At 36.3% G+C, this 25,232-nt stretch overlaps 1 protein-coding gene across 6 annotated transcripts in view; it reads right to left on the minus strand.

The window, feature by feature from the left end:
• Lrp1b (LDL receptor related protein 1B) overlaps positions 1-25,232 on the minus strand; it is a 2,121,147-nt gene that overhangs the window by 593,656 nt on the left and 1,502,259 nt on the right. For all 6 annotated transcript variants that reach the window (XR_010064783.1, XM_063284873.1, XM_063284870.1 and 3 more), the window contains 3 exons: positions 13,878-14,018; positions 9,252-9,377; positions 7,912-8,043 (listed from right to left, as the gene is read on the minus strand). Coding sequence is in view for 5 of the 6 variants with exons in the window: in XM_063284873.1 (XP_063140943.1) it covers positions 7,912-8,043; positions 9,252-9,377; positions 13,878-14,018 (399 nt within the window). In the remaining variant the exon portion in view is untranslated. The remainder of the gene's footprint in view (positions 1-7,911; positions 8,044-9,251; positions 9,378-13,877; positions 14,019-25,232) is intronic.

Genomic DNA, 25,232 nt, shown 5'->3' on the forward strand with positions numbered 1-25,232 from the left:
GTTCTCAATTCAGTGGTTTGCTGCTGGCATTCACCTATGTATTCGTCATATTTTGGCTGTGTCTCTCAGGAGAGATATACATCCGGTTCAAGTCAGCCTGCACTTCTTTGCTTCATCCATCTTATCTAGTTTGATGTCTTTATATGTATGGGCCACATGTGGGGCAGGTTCTGAATGGGCATTCCTTCAGTCTCTGTTCTAAACTTTGCCTCCCTATAACCTCCCAAGGGTATTCTTGATCCCCTTTTAAAGGAGTGAAGCATCCGCATTTTGGCCATCCTTCTTGAGTTTCATGTGTTCTGTGCATCTATGGTAATTCGAGCATTTGGGCCAATATCCACTTATCACTGAGTGCATACCATGTGTGTTTTTCTGTGATTGGATTACCTCACTCAGGATGATATTTTCCAGTTCCATTAATTTGCCTATGAATTTCATAAAGTCATTGTTTTTGATAGCTGAGTAGTATTCCATTGTGTAGATGTACCACATTTTTTGAATCCACTCCTCTGTTGAAGGGCATCTGGGTTCTTTCCAGCTTCTGGCTATTATAAATAAGGCTGCTATGAAAATAGTGGAGCATGTGTCTTTGTTATATCTTGGGGCATCTTTTGGGTATATTCCAAAGAGAGGAATAGCTGGGTCCTCAGGTAGTTCAATGTCCAATTTTCTTAGGAACCTTCAGACTGATTTTTAGAGGGGTTGCACTAGTTTGCAAATCTACCAAAAATGGAGGAATGAGGTAGAATCTCAGGGTTGTTTTGATTTGCATTTCCCTTGTGTCTAAAGATGCTGAACCTTTCTTTAGGTGCTTGTCAGTTATTTGGCATTCCTCAGTTGTGAATTTTGTTTGGCTCTGAACCCCACTTTTCAATAGGGTTATTTGTCTCCCTACGGTCTAACTTCATGAGTACTTTGTATATTTTGGATATGAGCCCTCTATCAGTTGTAGCATTGGTTAAGATCTTTTCCCAATCTGTTGCTTACCATTTTGTCCTAAGAACCATGTCCTTTTCCTTATAGAAGCTTTGTAGTTTTATGAGATCCCATTTGTCGATTCTTGATCTTAGAACATGAGCCATTGGTGTTTTGTTCAGGAAATTTTCTCCAGTGCCCATGTGTTCAAGATGCTTCCCCACTTTTTCTTAGTTTGAGTGTATCTGGTTTCATGTGGAGGTCCTTGATCCACTTGGACTTAAGCTTTGTTCAGGGTGATAAGAATGGATCGATCTGCATTCTTGTACATAGTGACCTCCAGTTGAACCAGCACCATTTGCTGAAAATGTTATCGTTTTTTTCCATTGAATGGTCTTGGCTCCTTTGTCAAAAATCAAGTGACCATAGATGTGTGGGTTCATTTCTGGGTCTTCAATTATAGAATTGAAGGACATCCACTGGTCTATCTTCCTGTCCTTACCAATACCATACAGTTTTTATCACTATTGCTCTGTAATACTGCTTGAGTTCAGGGATACTGATTTCCCCCGGAAGTCCTTTTTTTGTTGAGGATAGTTTTAGCTATCCTGGATTTTTTGTTTATTCCAGATGAATTTCCAAATTGTTCTGTCTAACTCTATGAAGAATTGGATTGGAATTTTGATGGGGATTGCATTGGATTGTCATACCTCATTTTAACTACCTGCAGCACTACAAAGCACTACAAGATGCTACCACACGGTGTCTTTTCTTCTAATAACAAAATTTTGTTAAATATGTAAATAGGGGAAGACTGAAAAGACTGTGTAAATAGGAAACATTCACTGTATATAGCTTTGGGTATTTCCTCACCTATTCCATTTAATTCTTTCATAAATAGACATTCTATGGTCTCACAAAAAAATCTGGTCACATATCAGAATATCCTATAAAGTCAACCTTCATTAGAAGCATCTCTCACCAGAGTGGCACATTTGTCCATTTCCTGAACCAGCCATAGATGAGGAGCTAGTGTTTCACACCAGCACCCCCTTACATAGTTCAGCATATGACTTAACAAAAGGACACCAGAACTATTTCTCACAATGAGGGCCAGAAATGGATACCCAAAACAATGCTCTTCATTCCTTGGTTACATGAAAGTAGCTGTGAAGTTGTAAACCTAGTAAATAGTAATCAATATTTGTTGAATTGAATAGGATAACAGATATTAGAACAAAAAATTATTAAGAAGAGTACAGACTTGGAACTTCTAGATAATTCATTATTCTCTGAGCAGAATTCTTTTGTTTATTATTATAAAATCTTGTAAATATTCCCAAAGGGCTCCGAGACTAAATAGAGCACACCTTACTAAAGAATTACAAAATGGGTGGAGGGATGGATTTTGTTTTGAAGGCTTTTCTCCTGACAAAAAATATATCCTTTAAAGCATCAAATTCCATGTTCATTCATCGGGAGGAACACCACCCAGCAGGCAAAGATTTTCAAAGCTCTTTTCTTCCCTGTGGAATGGGACGTTTCCGGTGAAGAGATAAAAGACCTCTTTGAACATTTTAAATCTAGACGGGGTCTTCTTTCCTCACTGCCTAGTCTCCTGAAAGCTTCATCTGTTGGAAAACAGACCTCTCATTGAAAAATGCTTTCATTTTTTTAAGACTAAAGCCAGCACAAATCAGATACATTAATCCTTATGAAAAGTATGTTTTTTTTTTAAAAAAATCCCTTTATATTATGGTGATTTAACAATGTCCACAAATTGGTCTAACTACTAAACAATCAAGCCAATTTTCCTCTTTCAATGATGGGAGCCCTGTGAGAAGAAAAAATGAAAACCATCTCTTTTGTGTTTTACTTGAAAAATTATATCATTTATCTGAGTCTTCATTCATATTAAAAATTCTTAGCAAAAATTCTTGGTACTTTACCTTAAAGTACAAAATCAGAATAGTTTACATTGATTGTGTCACGACTAATTAGCATTGGTGAGGGAAATAAACTTACAAAGTACTGATGTGTGTTACACTCCTTTCATTGAACATGGTACCTAAAAGTTTTTTTACAATTCACCCAGAAATTTCATTAACTTGTTAATGTGATGTTGCTTTTTCTGACATGGTCATTCTAGAACTCCAGTACAGAACATTTGGGGAAGGAACATGCATGTTACTCAGTATCTGAACTTGATATTCTGTGTATCTATTGCCTGTAAAAATGGAGGATGAGGAGGAGGAAGAGGAACAGGAAGAAGAAGAAACAAGAAAAAAAGAAGAAAATGATGACCGTGGGAATCTGAAGGAAATGGTTATTAAATTCTTGAAATGAATGTCAACCATGGATAACAAAATATAATATCTGCAGGGGAAACAGTGGAAATAGTTGTAACTGGGGAACACAGCATTGCTGTGAGAAATGTAGGTAGAGATTGACAAGCCAAACATTATTTGTTTTCTCTTTATATACAGGATAATCCAATTATTCTATTTATTCTATCCTGAAGCCAATTCTCTCTGCAAAGTTACAAGGCTTACATATTGTTTTTAATGATATTATAACCCAAACAGAAAGACTGATTCTAATTTTAATATATCTTTCAAAGGCAGTGAAATTAAAGGAGATTGAACAGTACACAGGAGCACAAAAGTCACTTGAATTTGCTGGAGCCCATGACAGTCTCATCATTATCTTACTAGTATTTCTTATATTTGGCTAAGCCAGTCTTTGAGATTGCCATTTCAGAATTGTATGCAGATGCTGGTGTTCCCAATCTTTAAATATATGCTCCACAGAATGATAATGAAGTGGTAGTAATATTTACCTTCACTAGAGAAATCATCACCAAATAGTTTCTGTTGCCTCAAATAATAAAAGTCTACTGTTCTATACAAAGACCTGGTTAAAAACATAGAATCAGAAAGAGAATAAGCATCTTACTATTCACTTTATATGCTATAGATTGCATGCTGTTTATCTGATGAGATTACAAAATATGACTATCATATCTATTATGCCAAATATTTACATATATTCTCTAAATGTTTCTGCATATCTCAGAAATAAGGAAACTGAGACATAGATAGATTATAGGTAGATAGAAAGACAGATGATAGATTGATGATAGATTAGATAGATAGATAGATAGAGAGATAGACAGATGGACAGAAGGATAGATAGATAGATGATAGGTAGATAAGATCAATAAATAAATAAATTCTAAGGAACCAAATTGTTCATAAGTGATTCTGTTATGCACTGGAATCTGAGTTCTCCAGTAGTAGACTAGAGCTCCTTTAGACATTGATTGACTGATCTCTGTATTCTCTACCCTCTGGATTCAAAGTCAAGTTTGCATTGGTATATCTAGCTGGATTTAAAGCAAGGTTTGCCTTGGTACCTCCTGCGGAGAGCAGAGATGATAATTGATTCCTGAATATTGTACATATGTGATCAGCCTAAAAATTTTTTTAAAAGAAATATTCTTGTGAATTATTTTTAGAACTCTGCTAACATTCAGCTTCATCTTGAAGTTGTTAGAGGTTAATGTAGAAGCTTACATCTGGTCAAAGTGCAAGGTATTTGTCCCCACAATTACTCAGTTGTACATGTACCATCTAAACTCACTTCCTTGCATGCAAGGTCCACAGAACATCAAGAAGAGTGGATAGAGAGAATGTTAGAGCTGACTGTTGAGCAGTAGAGCTGTGAAACACAGAGTTCTGAATGTCATGGTTGTTGCTTATATCATCCCACAACACCTGTCATTAACTGCACTAGATCACGCCATTTGAAATTCAAGTACAAATTGAGGAGGGCCCACCAATGTTCTAACTTTTGCAGAGGCACCAATAGAAGTTGATGGTTTCTGAAGGAAGGTGAGTTTCTTTTGGTGAACGTGGAAGTTGGTAGGTGCTCATGGAACAGTGGATGTTTGCATACTTAGGAACATACGCATGGCGCTAACGTAGAAAAAAGTGAAGGATATGACTTAGGGATGATGATGGAATTGTGAATACCAGAAGGATTTGATGGTAGGTAATGGATGATATATTCTCTCAAAAAATATTGTAAAAATGTATAAAAATTTCCAAAAGTAAATAAGTTTTTTAAGTATCTAGTTGACTCAATAGAATGAGCACTGAATTTTATCTGAAACTATTTCTCCTGATGAAAAGTTACTTCAGTGGAATTATATGAAGAATTATTGAATATTAAAACAAGTAGATGATTATTGACTATAAAATATTATATATTATGTTTCAATTTAACCTCTTCAGAGCCATTAAACCACTGAGAGTTAATTTAGCTTCTATAAATAATTAATTTACTCTGAAAATATTTTTGTTATTGACCGAATCAGAATATTAATGTATACTTCCTTTTAATATTTCTGCTTCATGGAAATTTGTCATATATTTCAAATATCATTAATGAATCTTTCAAATGATCAAGTATGAAATATGAGCTAATAAATACCTTGTACTAAGTTAAAATTTTTATGTGTATATGAAAGCTTTCACATGTTCAAATATTGTTAGTTTTTTACTCAATAAATCATATAATAAAATTGAAAGAAAACTTCATGTATATAAAAACCCAGTTATATTATACGATGTAAGGTAATAAATCTTCCATAAAAATTACAGTTGTTTCATCAATGATAGGTCAAAAATTGTAATATGATTTTGGCGGTATTGCCATAATACTTAAAGTATTTCTTGGTGGAATTGCCTTTTGCAGAAAACAATTCTAAAGTATGCGAATTTTTGGAGCTGTAAAAATGGCTCACTGGTAAAGAGCCCTTGATGCTGTTGTAGAGGACCTGGGTTCAGTTTATAGCATTAGAATTCAGCATCTTCCATTTACCTGAGAATGCAGTTCCAAAGGTCTCGATGCTCTCTTCCTGCTTCCTTGGATATTTCATATATGCATGTTTATACATACATTCAGGCTCACAAACATATACTTAAATGACGGAAATAATTTTTTAAGCATAGGACATTACTGTCTATGTGATGCCAAGCATTAGTCAGAAATAACTTTTTAAAAAAAAGTCTTTGAGGGATTGGGGATTTAGCTCAGTGGTAGAGCGCTTGCCTAGCAAGCACAAGGCCCTGGGTTCGGTCCCCAGCTCCGAAAAAAAAAGAAAAGAAAAAAAAAAGCCTTTGTCCTGGGATGATGATGATGATGATGATGATGATGATGATGGTGGTGGTGGTGGTGGTGGTGGTGGTGTAAATGGTAGTAAATAATAACCACAATAATAGTAATAAGGAGAGAAAGAAAAAACAGAAAAGTTCTCTTTTAACGATTTCTTAATTTTTTTTATTTGAATGTTTATTTATTTTTTTGTCAAAGAAATCCATGCAGAGAAAGAGAAAAGAGTGAAACATGACAACCATGTTCCAGCAGTCAAATGTAAGAAAATATTTGGCACAACTTGAATTTTTTTTTTTTTTTTTTTTTTGCAAAAAAGACAATCTATCCTACCACTAAAATTTACCTTCCTCATAAAGATACCATTTGATTTTCGAAAACATAACACGTGGCTAGTCTCCTACTTAATGGTGGTGAGAGGAGGCATACAAGGTAAAAAAAAAAAAAAGGAAAAGAAAAAAAGAAAAAAGAAGGTGGCTCCCTTTATGTAGGAGGGCCACAAGGTGCTGCAGGGCAGCACAGGCACTGGGACACTGGCAAGTCAGTGCACCAGGAAAAAAAAGCACGCCACGTAGATGGCCACAGTGATGAGGATTTTCAGTGGGGACGGCATGTTCCCCACGCTGTGAGAGGTGGTGATCTCGTTGTCCTTCGATTTCTTAAGATTCTCAAATTTTAAAAAGACAAAATGTGTTACAGCAAGGCAGAAAATTTTGCCCCTAGAAATCCATGTGTTCATAAACAGAGATTAAACAGTTTTAAGCTTTATCATCTTTATTGTATTGTATTACTGTTTTGTCTACATATAGGTACACTGCATATTCATGAGGCTGGTTCTTATAAAGTCAGAGAGGATGTCAGAGCTCAGGGAACTAGAGTGAGGAAGAGTTGTGAGCTGCCGCATGGTCGCTGGAATTGAACCTGGACCCTCTGGAAGAGCAACAGGTACTCTTAACCACTAAACCATCTCTCCAACCTGAAGATTGTTTTCAAGAATTCTTTATTGAATATAAATTAAAGAACTATTAGCATTTTGATTAGATACGTTTACATGACAGAAACACTAGTCATCTGTCTTAGTATTTCAACACTAAAACAAGAACTCAGGAAAGTGGAGAGGGAACTCAGTTGAGAGGGAAAAAATGTACTTTTATAACATTAAAATCTTAAGTGCAGAGTAAAGGGGGTAAATAGAAACTCAGATGACAGAAAAACATTAACATTGTTGCTGCATGTGATTTTAGAAGTTACCTGCCCGCAACTTGTTGGCTTCAGTACATTCAGCAATGTTTCCATTAATTCCCTGTGTTTAATTTGTACCACCCACAGCAGTTTGCTGGTCTCTGGATGATTTCTTTCATTATTTGCTATACTATATGGAATTAAAGCAACTCTACTTCCCCATACGTTCTACATTAAAATTTATAGACATTGTCTTACCATTGATTATTCATCATGAAAATATTTTCAATAAGTATACCTTAAGAATTTCATAGATGGGAATGTTCTAATTTGGGTATATTTATATTTATAACTAGATAATGATAAAATATCATTTTATTTATTTGAAGAAACAAAACAACCAATTGTCAGTCGTGGTATACAATTGTATTTGGAAATCAAAATTTCTCTTTAGAAAAATATTTAATTATGTGTTTTCAGCAGACAGAATGTAATTAGAACAATTAGCAATAGGCTGAATAATTTATCTTTAATTCTTTGTCAACCTGACCTTCCAAGTACAGATTGAAAGTTATATTGCCATCATGTTTCCTGAATCAAGAGAGTATTATACGTGAACTACTAATGACATGTACTTACCTGCATGGAAGTCTATCCCCACAGCAAAGGCAGCTCCTGATATAGGCATCAGAGCATCCACTTTGTCTCGTGGCTCAAGAGAGATCCCCCGGATCCCTTCATGGACAGAGTACATAAGAAAAGATTCTACACCTAAATGGAGGGAAAAGTGCTCAAAATGAGTACTTCACATAACAATACATTCATATCATTTCTAGAATATTAATTCATATTTGTAAATGTTTTTTAGCTTCATATACATAGTCATACAGATCCCAGTACTGTAAGGTGTATAAGCCAAGGCCCTGAAACTCTGTTGAGCACTGCATTTTCCAGAGGATCTCATAGATCACAGGCCCATCTTAAGAAACAGATAGGGGAAGCTAAAATTCTCTGTCAGCAATGTCCTTGGCATGAGAAGATCATTTCCAGAATGTCTGTCCTCACAGAAAAAAGAGCATTCTGTCTCTCTAAAACCAAAGTATGTACTTGCTACTGAAAGTAATGGCTTTTATTTACACAACTCCATCATTGATGCTGTTGAATTTGACATTCAGAGTTTTAAGGGGACACAGTCTACTCCTTAATTCCTTTAAATTCAAATGGGCAAAGTAATAAGGTATTAAGTTTGCCCTTAATACATTTTTGAATATCATAAAATATCTGACCATATAAAGATGTTGTTGCAAAATAAAAGCAGACATAATCTTATTACCAGAAGTTCATGAACTACCAGAAGTTCATATACTAACACTTGTACAGTTGGTAAAATATTGGAAAATAACTGACACACACACATGCTATTAAAATAAAAGTATTTATCTTTAAATATGTCTATTACTGTTAAATCACAAAACTTGGTCTTAATGGAAGTATTTGTGCTTTTAAAAAAACTACAAAACAAAACAAAACAAACAAAACCAAACAAAAATACTACGCATTCCTTTTCTGTGCCATGTTTTCTGTACTGGTCAAGAAATACAGAGTAAAACCCCTTGTTAGGGACAGACAGATAGACGAATCACAGATGGACAGACAGACAGAGGGCCAGGGAGACAAATTGGCAGATGGACAGACATAGATAAACATGTACCCCCACACAAACCAAACAGACGGTGACTACAGATAGAAGGAACACAGAAAACACATGGTGAACTCAAATTTACTCTCACACTTGGTCTAAATTATTGTAAGAGAGAGACTGTTTAGTCTTTGGTGAGGTACCACTGTGATTACTGCCCTAATAAAAAGATAAATTTGTGCTTCTCCAGTTGGCATCTGGCCGTACTCAACTAAAATCTTGGGGAACCTGTTGACGGATTCAGTAAGCATAGCGCAGTCAAGTTCTTGTGAGTATGTACCTTGGCATGACATGCGGTTCTTCTGGAGATAATATCCCACTGTACACATACAAGTCCTGGTTGTTTCAGATGTTGGTAAGCAAAGCTGAGAGCACCCACCATTATTTACTTGGCAAGAATTGCTGCCTGTAGAGAGGGAAAACAAAACAAATGTCAAAATAAGAAAATAATAAAGGACATAGGAGATTTATTAGGTATCAATCATGTAAGCAAATACTTATGTCATTTGTTTCTAAATACAGTTGATTTGATATGACAGCTCAGCCTTCCAAATAAATTAAAGTAGGAGATTATGATGGAATTCTGCCCTTCAAAACAATAAACTGTCTTGCAAAGGCATATCGAAAAGCAAAAAGAAATTAAAGTTTTCATTAAAAACTGTCATTAATAATTTAATCTCTGACTTTTGTGTTTTGTTTGCTGAGACATGTCTGACTAGAACCCATGATTGTCTTGCCTTAACTTCTCAAGTAATGGTTTTCTGGGCATATGCCATCATGCTCTCCTGTTGGGGACCTTAAAGATCTTGTAAGATAACAGAGAAAGGACAAGGTTTCCTTTCTGACTGAAACGTAGCTTTACCTCTAAAAGTACAGGATATATACATATACACACATTTTAAATTTATTTTCAGAGGCAAAGAAATTATTTTCTGTATTCCAATGAACATAATTCTTCAAAAATATATTTTAAATGCCCCCAAAAGTATCATGTAAGTTATTGGTACATTAATTTTTCTCATTGTTCATTCCTATATGGTGACAATGACAAATATTTGTCAGGTAATCCCAGGTTGACATCCTATTCACATCTTTTATTGAGTTCATTAAGCACAATGGGCTAATTAAATCCATAGTGTAATATTAAGTAATTTACATTCTACACTGTAAGTTCATTGAATAGCACATTTTTACAACATTTTTATTGATCTAGGACAATGGGCAATGCTATTTAGTGGGCTTGAGCTCTGCGATGAAGTTCAGTTAATCCAGTGATCGTCTTAAAGCACACTGAGACTTGTATCAGTAGGACTCTACAGGAGATTCCAAATGCCAATCCATTTCATTATTTCTCATCTTCTAAATGAAAGACAGTTGAACACAATTAAATTGTTCAATAGAATCTGTCACTATCCTTGTCATTTTTGAAGTGTGAAATATTTTCAATTTGGGAGATTGCCTATCAGGAGATTGAGCACATTTTCAGCCCATTTCTTTATCCATAGCTCAGCAATATTGAATCCATTAGAAGTAACTTGAAGTTTTAAAGCAATTCCGTGTATCTCCTATGTGAGCTATAGAAGGTAGGTGACTAGCGTCCTATGTTCCCAAGGTGACTTAATGAGACAGTTCAGATCTCTGAGGCTTTCATCAAAAAGGCAACTACATTAGCTACTGTGCAGGAATTCTAAACGGATGATGCACATGCTTCATTTTATGAAATGCATGTCAAGACACGTTATGCTAATGCTATTCCTTATACATGTGCTTTACATGAGTGTTTTTTCCAGCTAACATTAAAGACTGAAGCCTAGGAAGAAATAGTGGCATTTCAACATGAAGTTTAAGGGAGCTGAAAATAGACTGAGGAAGAGAAACACTATGAAGTAGGAGGATATGAGAAATTACATTCATATTAGCAGAAATATGGGAAAAGTAGAGAACAGAACAGCAAGTAATGGAGTGCTGTTCAAATACAGGGTAGGCAGTAGAGTTTATACTTATTTATTGATAAATAAAATTCACATAGGTTAACACACTTGTAAAATAACAACATATATTTCACATATAACCTCTGTGGAGAGAAAATGTAGAGAATAATAATGAAATTAGTCATATTTAAAGTATTTTCTTTTAGGATATAAATACGCAAATAGGGAGTGATTGTCTTAATTTTAATGTAGTCATTTTGTAGTGATTATCAAGCTAAAAGCAGTAGTTTGGATTAATGTTTGTGGTGAGATTGATGTGAACAACTCATACCCCCAATGACAAGTGGAGCTGCAAAGTCCATTTGACTAAAAAAACCTCAACTCTCCAGTGATCTGTGTCAAAAATGACAAATGAGGCAGTTAATTGTAGTTTGAAATCCAAGGAGGTAATAATGTTAACACCTTAAAGAGCCCTAAATTGCTCATATTTCATTCTAATGAAGCTTTCAAGCCACCGACAGTGATTCTGTTAATGGCATTGTCTTTCAAGCAGATGGTTTTATCAGCATTTTCCAGTGAGAACTGTGTAGTTGTGGGCTACCATGGATCTACTTGTTAAAGTTTTCATTGGAAACTTTTGTAGTGCATATAGTACCCAGTGCCATCTATAGGATAAATTCTTTCAGGTAATAGAAGTGTAGCTAGCAAGAGTAGAATTGAGAATCATCGCAACCCCATGAAAATATTGTCAGATCACTATTGACAAAACTGATAGGCAGTTTTACAAGAAGTGTGTATTGCTCACGTCTTGAAAGAGCAATGTAATCTTACCTCTAGGCACCTTGTTTGTAATTGCTTCTTCCTCTCCCTTTGTTTCATTAAGTGCTATACTTTCTTGGGCTGTGTTTCAATACATCTCAGAAATTTGTTTATTTGCATACTATGCAATGAAATTTATGAGATATTGTAAATTTTATACTTTGTACTTAAAAATTTTATATTGAATTTAAATGAAAATGCATTACATTTTATTTGCTATCAGTAATTACACATTTTATAGTATAATCTACATGACCTGAATATAAATAAATACCTATTTATTTATTATTTATATTATTCTCTGTGCTAGGCATTAAATGCAAGACCTCACAGATGCTAAGCAAGCATTCTACCATTGAGCTTTCCTTGAAAGTTATGTTGTTTATTTAGATGTAGAAAATGATGTTTATATTACTAGTGAAAAAGTATTTGATTATTGTCTACATTGGGAAGAGGAAACACGAAACATGACATTAGAAAATAGAAATAAAAATGAAATATTCAAAGAAAAATGAAGTGTTGTGGAAGGAAGGTAGATTTGTGCACAAGAGTCATATGTGAACTGATGTCATCTCAACAACTCAATCATCTTACATTAGATTTTTCAATATCTTGTTTGTTCCAAGAAAAGACATTTTCCTTCAACCCCAGCAAGGAGCCTAGACCAAAGTTTCAGTCTTTGAAAGGCAGTGCAGTTACCATTATATTGTGTCTACTGTTGGGTAGGTGGCTGCATGAATGCTCTATTGTTCTTCTGAGAGAGTAGGTTCCCTCTCTTCAGCCTACAGTTGTCCTATTTGGTCTACATATCCTAAATAATGTGGATTCAATACTTAATGCCCAAATACTGTTTTGAAATATTCTTTGAGAAGAACAGTATCTTAATAAGGATGTCCATAGCAGAAACTAAAATAAGATAGTAGTGTAAGGAAACCAATTGAACCAAATCGTATGTGTTTGTGGAAAATGATCAAAGGAAATAGTGGAGAAGAAGGGAGTAGCTGGAGAGGGATTTTATTATGCTTACATGGAGAATGAGTTTCTTTTTCGGAAGAGCTTTATGCTAATATCATGGATCCTATAGCAAATACTAAGCAAAGACTTAGCAAGTGCTCAGCTCTACTGGCTGGATCTCGAATCCAATCGCCATGTGTGCACATATGTAAGCCATCAACTAATTCCAGTCCATTTCCCAGCTCACCATTTGTACAAGTGAAACAAAAACACAAATGTTTAGGACCAGACAATACTGTGCTTTAAGATATGCAATTCTTATAGCAACTGAGTACATTTGAAGATGTCTGGACTAGTTTCAAAATATATAAATTTTCATTCAATATATTTTCTTATATATGTAATTTGTACTCAATTTAACAGACACAATGTCAATTAAGTGAAAAATTAAGGATCTTACAACAGGCTTGCTGTTGTCAGTTTGGTCTAATGCTCCTTGTATTATATTAATGAGGGTCCCCAAAAATGTATGAGAATCCACACATCCACATGTAAAAACTGAGGGAACCCTGTCCCTGGTTGGTTTTGATTGGTAAATTTAGTTATCAGAGGTCAAAGGCTGGGCGGGGAAACAGAGGTAGGGCTTTTAGGATTCCCACATATGAGAACAAGGAAGGAGGAAGACCTAGGACACTCTGCCTGAGAAGACGTGGGACCATGGAAGAAAGAGTGGCCTCAGGAAGGCTGTCCAACTGGGTTCAGGGCAACTAAGATGAAATGATTTTTAATAAGTAATGACTTGGGAATATTGGAGGATGGATTATCTACGTGGAGGTTAGAAAGTGACCTAGTCATTGAACTGTTGAAGGCCATCAAAATACACAGACTGTGTGTCTGTAATTCATTCAGGAACCCAGAATATTGGGGCAGGTAGCCCAGGACATGCTGCGGCCACCACTGCTGCCAGGTTCCTATTGAGTAGATTAATTGGGAACTATTACACCTTGTCAATGCCTTAAAATTAACGATGTATCTTATGTGAAAAACATTTTTTCTTCAGTATTTTCTTCAGGATATAGTATAGTTCAATCCTACCCGACTTCTGTAACTAAAGGTTAGAATAGGAACAGCCAATTACTTGAGAACTCTGTGTGAAAGAGAGTACTTTAACAATGTTACAAGGTCATCACACAGGGACATACCTTGTTGTGCTTCTTTGTCATACACTTTCATGTGAACAACTCCAGAAGTCTTATTTCTCAGGATGCTGGGATTTCTTCCATCTCTTTTGTTACAAGTGCCCAGTTGAGCTAAGTTTTGGTCTGCCCACCAGAGTTTCTTATCTATATTAAAAAAAAAACAGATTTTTCTTTCAGAGGAGATTGTAATCAACTAACTAATATAAATTCGATGAAAAATACTTTCTGATTCACTTTGCTATATTTCAAATCATTCCTAATCAAACCCTAAAATTACTTTTATGCTAAACTGCAAAATACAGTGATAAGGTATTACTCCAGTTTCTCCCTCCTCCAGTGAAGCAAAATCCCCCCCGTCTCCTCCTCCTCCTCCTCCTCCTCCTCCTCCTCCTCCTCCTCCTCCTCCTCCTCCTCCTCCTCCTCCTCCTCCTCCTTCTTCTGGTTATTTACAGCTTTTTCATTCCTTTAATTGAAAATAGATTCTTTTCTTACTTTATTTATCCTAAGTACATTACAGTTTCTCCTCATGTTATTCCTCCCAGTTCCTCTCCAACTCTTCTCCCAATAGCATACACTTTATTTCTGTCTCTCATTAGAAACAAACAAGCTTCTAAGGAATAATGATAAAATATAATAAGATAAGACAAAATTTAACCTATTAGAATGTGGACAAATCAAACAGAAGAAATAATATATCCCAAGGGAAAGAAACAAGAGAGAGACCCACTCATATTCATATTCAGGAATTTTGTATGAACACAAAACTTAAAATCACAAATGATATGCAAAGGATATAAATATATGTATTAAAATACAAATTAAAACAACAGACTGTTTTTTTATTTATTTTTTTTTATTAACTTGAGTATTTCTTATATACATTTCGAGTGTTATTCCCTTTCCCGGTTTCCGGGCAAACATCCCCCTCCCCCCTCCCCTTCCTTATGGGTGTTCCCCTCCCAACCCTCCCCCCATTGCCGCCCTCCCCCCATAGACTAGTTCACTGTGGGTTCAGTCTTAGCAGGACCCAGGGCTTCCCCTTCCACTGGTGCTCTTACTAGGATATTCATTGCTACCTATGGGGTCAGAGTCCAGGGTCAGTCCATGTATAGTCTTTAGGTAGTGGCTTAGTCCCTGGAAGCTCTGGTTGCTTGGCATTGTTGTACTTTTGGGGTCTCGAGCCCCTTCAAGCTCTTCCAGTTCTTTCTCTGATTCCTTCAATAGGGGACCTATTCTCAGTTCAGTGGTTTGCTGCTGGCATTCGCCTCTATATTTGCTGTATTCTGGCTGTGTCTCTCAGGAGCGATCTACATCCGGCTCCTGTCGGTCTGCACTTCTTTGCTTCATCCATCTTGTCTAATTGGGTGGCTGTATATGTATGGGCCACATGTGGGGCAGGCTCTGAATGGGTGTTCCTTCAGTCTCTGTTTTAATCTTTGCCTCTCCCTTCCCTGCCAAGGGTATTCTTTTTCCTCATTTAAAGAAGGAGTGAAGCATTCACATTTTGATCATCCGTCTTGAGTTTCGTTTGTTCTAGGGATCTAGGGTAATTCAAGCATTTGGGCTAATAGCCACTTATCAATGAGTGCATACCATGTATGTCTTTCTGGGATTGGGTTAGCTCACTCAGGATGATATTTTCCAGTTCCAACCATTTGCCTACGAATTTCATAAACTCGTTGTTTTTGATAGCTGAGTAATATTCCATTGTGTAGATGTACCACATTTTCTGTATCCATTCCTCTGTTGAAGGGCATCTGGGTTCTTTCCAGCTTCTGGCTATTATAAATAAGGCTGCGATGAACATAGTGGAGCACGTGTCTCTTTTATATGTTGAGGCATCTTTTGGGTATATGCCCAAGAGAGGTATAGCTGGATCATCAGGCAGTTCAATGTCCAATTTTCTGAGGAACCTCCAGACTGATTTCCAGAATGGTTTTACCAGTCTGCAATCCCACCAACAATGGAGGAGTGTTCCTCTTTCTCCACATCCTCGCCAGCATCTGCTGTCACCTGAGTTTTTGATCTTAGCCAATCGCACTGGTGTGAGGTGAAATCTCAGGGTTGTTTTGATTTGCATTTCCCTTATGACTAAAGATGTTGAACATTTCTTTAGGTGTTTCTCAGCCATTCGGCATTCCTCAGCTGTGAATTCTTTGTTTAGCTCTGAACCCCATTTTTTAATAGGGTTATTTGTTTCCCTGCGGTCTAACTTCTTGAGTTCTTTGTATATTTTGGATATAAGGCCTCTATCTGTTGTAGGATTGGTAAAGATCTTTTCCCAATCTGTTGGTTGCCGTTTTGTCCTAACCACAGTGTCCTTTGCCTTACAGAAGCTTTGCAGTTTTATGAGATCCCATTTGTCGATTCTTGATCTTAGAGCATAAGCCATTGGTGTTTTGTTCAGGAAATTTTTTCCAGTGCCCATGTGTTCCAGATGCTTCCCTAGTTTTTCTTCTATTAGTTTGAGTGTGTCTGGTTTGATGTGGAGGTCCTTGATCCACTTGGACTTAAGCTTTGTACAGGGTGATAAGGATGGATCGATCTGCATTCTTCTACATGTTGCCCTCCAGTTGAACCAGCACCATTTGCTGAAAATACTATCTTTTTTCCATTGGATGGTTTTGGCTCCTTTGTCAAAAATCAAGTGACCATAGGTGTGTGGGTTCATTTCTGGGTCTTCAATTCTATTCCATTGGTCTATCTGTCTGTCTCTGTACCAATACCATGCAGTTTTTATCACTATTGCTCTGTAATACTGCTTGAGTTCAGGGATAGTGATTCCCCCTGAAGTCCTTTTATTGTTGAGGATAGCTTTAGCTATCCTGGGTTTTTTGTTATTCCAGATGAATTTGCAAATTGTTCTGTCTAACTCTTTGAAGAATTGGATTGGTATTTTGATGGGGATTGCATTGAATCTGTAGATTGCTTTTGGTAAAATGGCCATTTTTACCATATTAATCCTGCCAATCCATGAGCATGGGAGATCTTTCCATCTTCTGAGGTCTTCTTCAATTTCTTTCCTCAGTGTCTTGAAGTTCTTATTGTACAGATCTTTTACTTGCTTGGTTAAAGTCACACCGAGGTACTTTATATTATTTGGGTCTATTATGAAGGGTGTCGTTTCCCTAATTTCTTTCTCGGCTTGTTTCTCTTTTGTATAGAGGAAGGCAACTGATTTATTTGAGTTAATTTTATACCCAGCCACTTTGCTGAAGTTGTTTATCAGCTTTAGTAGTTCTCTGGTGGAACTTTTGGGATCACTTAAATATACTATCATGTCATCTGCAAATAGTGATATTTTGACCTCTTCTTTTCCGATCTGTATCCCTTTGATCTCCTTTTGTTGTCTGATTGCTCTGGCTAGAACTTCAAGAACTATATTGAATAAGTAGGGAGAGAGTGGGCAGCCTTGTCTAGTCCCTGATTTTAGTGGGATTGCTTCAAGTTTCTCTCCATTTAGTTTAATGTTAGCAACTGGTTTGCTGTATATGGCTTTTACTATGTTTAGGTATGGGCCTTGAATTCCTATTCTTTCCAGGACTTTTATCATGAAGGGGTGTTGAATTTTGTCAAATGCTTTCTCAGCATCTAATGAAATGATCATGTGGTTCTGTTCTTTCAGTTTGTTTATATAATGGATCACGTTGATGGTTTTCCGTATATTAAACCATCCCTGCATGCCTGGGATGAAGCCTACTTGATCATGGTGGATGATTGTTTTGATGTGCTCTTGAATTCGGTTTGCCAGAATTTTATTGAGTATTTTTGCGTCGATATTCATAAGGGAAATTGGTCTGAAGTTCTCTTTCTTTGTTGTGTCTTTGTGTGGTTTAGGTATAAGAGTAATTGTGGCTTCGTAGAAGGAATTCGGTAGGGCTCCATCTGTTTCAATTTTGTGGAATAGTTTGGATAATATTGGTATGAGGTCTTCTATGAAGGTTTGATAGAATTCTGCACTAAACCCGTCTGGACCTGGGCTCTTTTTGGTTGGGAGACCTTTAATGACTGCTTCTATTTCCTTAGGAGTTATGGGAACAACAGACTTTTTAAATGATTTTTTTCAGTTAGATAAAGTTAAAACCCTGACAATATTGTGAGACAAGAATCATACAAAGATGCTATTGAGGATTTTGTTCTCAGTTGGCCATCTACTGCTCAGCATGCAGCCTACCCTTAAAAGTATTTTGTTTTCACAGTGAGGTGTCCTTTGAGAAACTAAATTTTCATTTGCAGGTAGTCAAGTTGTTATCAGTTGACGTTTACTTTTTCTTAAAGAAAAATAATCAGACTAATGATGCAGCTTACTTAGGAAAATAGTTCCCTGTCATGGAGAAAGCACTGTTTTAGATCCCAAGTAATCTATGAGCTGGGTGTGGCACCACTCGTCTATAATCTTAGCATTTGAAAAGTTGGGCAGAAGAATTAGGTAATACTCAGCTACGAGGATGAAAAGCTACTCAAAATAAAAGCTAAATGAATAGCTTTACAAACTGTATATGTAAATATGTACAGATATAAACAATATTTCTAATTAATGTGCTGTGATTGCTTGAATCAAAGTGGCACTCATAGATTCATAGATTTTAATATTGGTCATCAAGGAGGAGGCCTATTTGGAGGTGACGTGGTGTTCTAGGTGTGGCTTTCTGTTTCACTAAGGATGGCTTTGAAGTTTCAAATGCTCAAGCCAGGCCTAGCTGCTCTCCCTTCCTGTTTCGTGCCAATCCGTATGTAGAACTCTCAGCTACCTCTCCAGCACCATATCTTCCTGTCTGCCCCCATGCTTCCTGCCATTATAATTATGGGCTAACCTGAAAGAGTAAGCCATCCCTAACTAAATATTTTCCTTTATAGGAAGGTTTATTATGTCTCTTCATAACAATAAAACATTGACTAAGACAAGTCAATTTTGTAAACTACAGTATTGCTGTGTGACACATCTGACCATGCTTTTTGTAGGAGGGATGTGGAGTTTGGATTTAAAACGGAGCTGAATAATCTAAGCGGACCTTGAATGGACAGACTAAGAGAAGCAGAGAAGACAGTCATGCAGAGACCATTGTATATTAGGATCATGGCCTGATTCAAGGACTTTCAGAGAAGAATATTAATAAGTAGCCTACAGATTGCTCCTGTGATACTTTGGTGATGAGTTTGCTTTTTGTTCTTGTCAAGAAGTCTGCTTGAGTCTAAACTGAAGAGTTTTGGATTCCTATTGCTGGCAGGGGAGACTTCAAAACAACCTAGTATTGACCATGTCCCATTCTTACTAGTGAACAGTCTTACTAAGTTATGTATTTTCTAACAGGGCCAAGACTTACTTGGTAAATAAATAACCCCCAGTTGTGCTAGTTTCCAGTGTTTAGGAAGGAAGTAGTTTTTTTGAATGTTTCCTGATCTTCCTCAATAATAAAAGAAATATGATATCTGAGATGAGCACTGGCTTAGACTCACTAGCGATTGGATTGTAGGTATGACTAAATAAAACCCAGTGTCTAGTTGTAAGTGCTATATTGAACTTACTTTCCTGTTAGCTTTAAAACCATCATTAGTTATGTAATTTTTGTGCGGAGAACATTGTTTCTACTTTCATTTTTTATGATTGTAAAATTTTCATCAATAATTGTTCAGTTCTGTTACACTCATGCAAAGTATATATGTAATTCTCTGCATTTCACTCTGAGATTTCATCGTTTTGTTTAAAGACTGGTTTTAAATATTGAAAAGTTTAAGATTGTATGCTGAAATTATATTTGCTTATTTCTTGGATCAAGGATTTAAAAGCTGAATCACTTTATTGAAAAATTAAGAAGATTAATAACACAGAAAGAATACATTATCATCTTTTCATGTTTAGTTCATGAGCTTTGGCTGAATACCTCTTCTTTTTCTCATAGAAATTAGGTTAAGCATAACTTGCTACTAATATAATTAATAAAAAAATTATAGAAAGATGCATAACATGTATAATATATTATATATTTTATTATAATGAATATGTATATGTATATATACATAGATATATATCACTAAAAGTTTTAAAACCTTCTGTACAGTTAGGAAACAGAAAATTGAACAAAATTCTTAATTGCTCATGAACAAAAATGCTTAGTTAACTGTAATGTTCGAATCTGTTCATGTTTTAGTATGCAAGGAATAAAACCCACATTTCAAATATCTTCCTCAATCTTTGCTGTACTTGTTTATTAGCTGTAGGAGTTCTCTGGGAGAATTCTGGGGATCCCTTATATATACTAGCAAATCAGCTACAAATAGTGATACCTTTACTACTTCATTTTCAATTTATATCCCCTTGATCTCCTTTTGTTCTCTTATTGCTCTAGCTAGAAATTTGAGTACTATATTGAATAAATAGGTACAGTGCAGGCAGCCATGTCTTGTCCAGCATTTTAACAGGATCACTTCAAGTTTCTCTCCATTTAATTTGATGTTGGCAATTGGCTTGCTTTATATTGCTTTTACTGTTTTTAGATATGTGCCTTGAATCGCTGATCTCACTAATACTTTTAACATGAATGGAAGTTGGGTTTTGTCAAAAGCTTTTTTCAGCACCTAATATGATGTTCATGTGACTTTTACTTTCAGTCTGTTTATAGAGTGGATTATGTTGGTAAATTTTCATACATTGAATGATTTCTGCATACCAGGAATGAAGCCTACTTTATCATTGTAAATGATGGTTTTGATGTGATCTTGGATTTGGTTTCCAAGATTTTTCATTGGATAGGTTATGTACTTACATTTCTAATATTATCCATTTTCCATGTGCCCCCTCTCTCATTCCTCCTTCCCCTGCTTCTTTGAGGATGCTCCCCTTCCTCCCACCCATTCCCACCTCAACACCCTGGCATTTCCCTATACTGGGGAAAAGAGCCTTCACAGGATCAAGGGCTTCTTCTGCTATTGATGCCAGACAATGCCATCCCCAACTACATATGTGGATGGAGCTATGAGCCCCCCTATGTGTAGCCTTTGCACATTTGCATTGATGTTCATAAGCAAAATTGGTCTGAAGTTCTCTTTCTTTCTTGAGTCTCCGTGTGGTTTACCTATGAGGGTAATGTAACTGTGGCATTAGAATAAACTAGGTAGTGTTCCTTCTTTTTCTATTCTGTAGAATAGTTTGAGGAGTATTGATATCAGCTCCTCTTTAAAAGTCTGGTAGAATTCTTCACTAAACCATCTAGTCCTGGCTTTTTTGGTTGGGAGACCTGTAATGACTGTTTCTGTTATACTAGGGGATTATGGAACTATTTACCTGAACTTGATTGAAGGGCTTGGGAAAAGATCTTCACTAACTTTATATCCTACAGAGGATAACATGCAAATATATAAAGAACTGAAGAAGTTAGTCTCTAAAAAAATCAAATAACCCACTTAAAAATGTGGTACAGATTTAGAATTCTCAACAGAGGAATCTTAAATGGTGGAGAAACACTTAGAGAAATGTTAAGCAACCTAGTCATCAGGAAAATAAATATCAAAAGGACCCTAAGATTCTACCTTACACAAATCAGAATGGCTAAATTAAAAACTCAATGCACAATACACGTCAATGATGTGGAGAGAGGGGAACATTACTCTTTTGATCATGGAACTGCACACTTGTACAACTACTATGGAAATCAATTTGGCAGTTTCTCAGAAAACTGGAAATAGTTCTACTTGAAGACACACCTATATCACTCCTGGACATATACTAAAGATGCTCTACCATATCACAGAGTCACATGCTCCACTATGTTCGTTGCAGCTTAATTCACAATAACTAGAAACTGGAAGCAACCCAGATGTCCCTCAACTGAAGAATGGATACAAACAATGTGCTTCCTTTACACAATGGAATTCTATTCAGCTATTACAAACAAGGACATCATGCATTCTGCAGGCGAATAGATGGAACTAGAAAATACCATTCACAGTAAGGTTACCCAGACCCAAAAGGACAGGCATGGAGTAAACTTAGTGATAACTGGCTATTAGCCTTAACATACACAATACTCCTGATATACCCTACAGATTCAAAGAAGTTGAACAATAAGGAAAGCCCCAGCAAGGATGCTTGAATCACAATTAGAAGAGGAACCAAAATAGTTATAGAACAGAGGGAGAGGGAAGTGGGTGGGAGCAGGGAGGGTGAGGTGAGTGGGAAGGCAGGGTCAGATGTAGAGAGAGGCTCAGAGGGCCAGGAGAATGAATGGAAATCTGCACGTGCTAGGGATTGGATGGAGGGGAAATTCTCTAGGAAGTTTCAGAACTTGAAATAGAGGAGGCTCTCAGAAGTCAATGTGGGTCAATCTTCACTAAGATGCCAAGTAGTGGGAACATGAAACCTGAAGAGACCACCTCCTGTAGCCAGGCAGGAGTCCCAGAGAAGAAATAAGGACACCAATCCACCCACTAAACATTCAACCCAAAATTAGTCCTGTCTAAAAGAAATGTAGGGATGGAGCCGAGATTGAAGAAACATCCCACCAATACCCAGCCCAACTATAAACCTATCCCATGGTCAAGCAACAATCCCTGACATTATTAATGATAGTCTCATATGTTTGCAGAAAGAAACCTAGCATAACTGTCCTCTGAAAGGCTCTACCTAGCAGCAGACTGAAACTAATGCAGTTACTACAGCCAAACATTGAATGGATGTTGAAGAGACTTATGGAAGAATTGTGGGAAAGACTGAAGGTCCAGAAGAAGGCAACACCACAGAAAGAGAAACCTGGATCCCTGGGAGCTCTCAGTGACTTAGCCACCAACAAATAATTAGCGAAGTATCTGGTTCAACTGCATGATGAGATGGCCACCTATTCAATTTCCAGTAAGTTCAGCCTTTACAGACAGAACTTCAAGGCATTTCATTTATTTGTGTTCTCTCTCTCTCTCTCTCTCTCTCTCTCTCTCTCTCTCTCTCTCTCTCTCTCTCTCGTTTTGACTTTATATAGAGATGAAAGCACCCAAGCCTCTGGAACCCATCTTGAACTTTTTATACTGTACTCTATTCTTTAAAATTGAACATGATATAGGAATTGCCTAAACACCTATAAAATTGGTGAGGAATAAATCCCTCTATAATGTTTCTATTACAATTTTAACTTAGAAAACAGCTTAATACATCCAGCAGTCCCATTGTCTAAATAGTTTTTTCAAAATGTGAATCTTTTTAAGAATTCTTCCAACATAAATACTTTGCTTTTGACTGTAATGATTACATCAAATTTTATTTTCCCCAAAACCTTGATTTGACATGAATATGCTAGAAAAATATTTGAATTAAAAAACAGATGTAATCATAAATAATAATAAGTATAGTTTCTTTCACTGTTGTGCCAACAAGGACCACATTTCTAGATCATATGCTAAATTATGTAATGTTATTTATTTATTTAGTTGCTTTTTATGGCAAGGTTTCTCTACATGTTTCTCTACCTGTTCTAGAGACTCACTTTATAGACCAGGATAGCCTTGAAATCCTAGAGATCCACTTGCTTCTGCCTTCTGAGTGCTGGGATTAATGCCACCAAACCTGCCCATATGCTGAATTCTTCAATGCCAGTATTCTGAGCTGTGAAAAGGTAATTAACTTCATTGGTACCCCAAACAGGGACCTTGTACACTGATGTGAGCAGTACAACTAGTGAGGGGAAACACTGGTTTTGGCTGAATATCAGAGAATACAATTGATAATTTCTGACATATGTCAGAAATCCTGAAGCATGTAGCAGAGGACTGTCACTCTGTGGCCAGTTCCCATAGCAGTTTAGTTTGGGATCTAAGACAATATTTGGACTGTTTAAGGTAACAATGATGCTTATACAAGGTATTTGGGGATCAGATGGAGAAAGGCATGACTTAAGGAGATAGTTTTAGTGGTTTTATTGATAAGCAGTAGACATTTGATAGAGAATCTTGATTGTCCATCTGACTATGATGAGAAACAATAGATGATTATACAGCCTGCCACTGACAATGCTTGCAAGAACCTCGCACAATGGAATTGACTGAACAGGAAGACCCACCACAAAAGGGTTACACAACCAAACTAAAAAGCCATCAATAAAAGAGCCACCAGTCATTTCAGGGACCAAGAGTAGATGGGAAGACACACATTCAGAATGTGTCACAATTTCAGACTCTGGGGTTGGATGGCTTAACCAGAAAAAGCAGAAGGTCTAGTAGAGTTGGCACCCTTACTGCTTCTTGATGCTGTTAACTCCTCAGCCTCAAAGCAAATTCCCTCAAAGCAAATGGACTTAAGTCATGAGCCACAGTAATTTTTTGATCATTATAAGTTTATGCTGCCAGAAATTTGTCACATGGAGGGAAAATTAACACAGATACAAAATTAAGCATGTTACATACAATAGGTATCTCAACAACTATATTTTGTACTAATAATTATTATTTATATATTTCTTTAAATTATAAATATATTAAATAAATACAAATATTTACCAAATATATACAAATACACACACACACACACACACACACACATATATATATATATGGAATATATTGCATATATATGGAAGTTGCTTAGTGTAAGACCAATTAGAGACCTGTGCTCAGATTAAGTGACTTGTTTGAAAACGTATCTTGGTTGCATCTAAGGTGGATCCTGTATCTATCAGAGCAACACACTTCCAGATATTTCCCCAGAGCTAGTGTGCCTCTTTAAACAGACCTTGGTAGTAGCTGAGGACTTTGGGAAATGTGCTAGCTTCTGTCTCCAGATGATCACTGAGTGGTTTTGGCCTTTTGCATTTCATTAAGAACATTTAACATCTCCTATTACACTATTATGTAGCTAAGGTTAAGATTCAGAGCCTTCCTGCTAAATAAGAAGGTTCACTTCTTAATTTATTTATTTAAGGAAGGTGGCGTCTAGGCCACTTTGAGATATTAAGAGGTTTTACATTTGGAGAAAATTATCTAACCTAGTGCTTTAAGGGAAGATAATTGATAGATTCTATCTCTTTATACAAAGGTCTGTTTGGTATGGTTAATATAGATGATATGTAAACAATGTGCAGCTATCAGAAATATGGGTAAACAGCCAAGGAACACTAAATAGTTATTGAGCACTGCTATATGTGAGGTGTTCATTACCAGAATGAAATACTAGGGTTAACTTTATAAAGAAAAAAAGGTTATATCATTCAGATATTTATATTCCACATAATAGTGACATAACAATATGGTAGAGGTAACTCCTAGAATGTCATATCATGTCAAATAGTGATGAGGTTATAAACAGAAGCAAGAATACAGCTCAAGGCACGACTGTTTCTCTTGTCACAGTTCTGTAGAGATAACTCAATAGTCCCAAGA

This window comes from Rattus norvegicus, chromosome 3 (genome assembly GCF_036323735.1).
Source record: "Rattus norvegicus strain BN/NHsdMcwi chromosome 3, GRCr8, whole genome shotgun sequence".
NCBI lineage: Eukaryota > Metazoa > Chordata > Mammalia > Rodentia > Muridae > Rattus > Rattus norvegicus.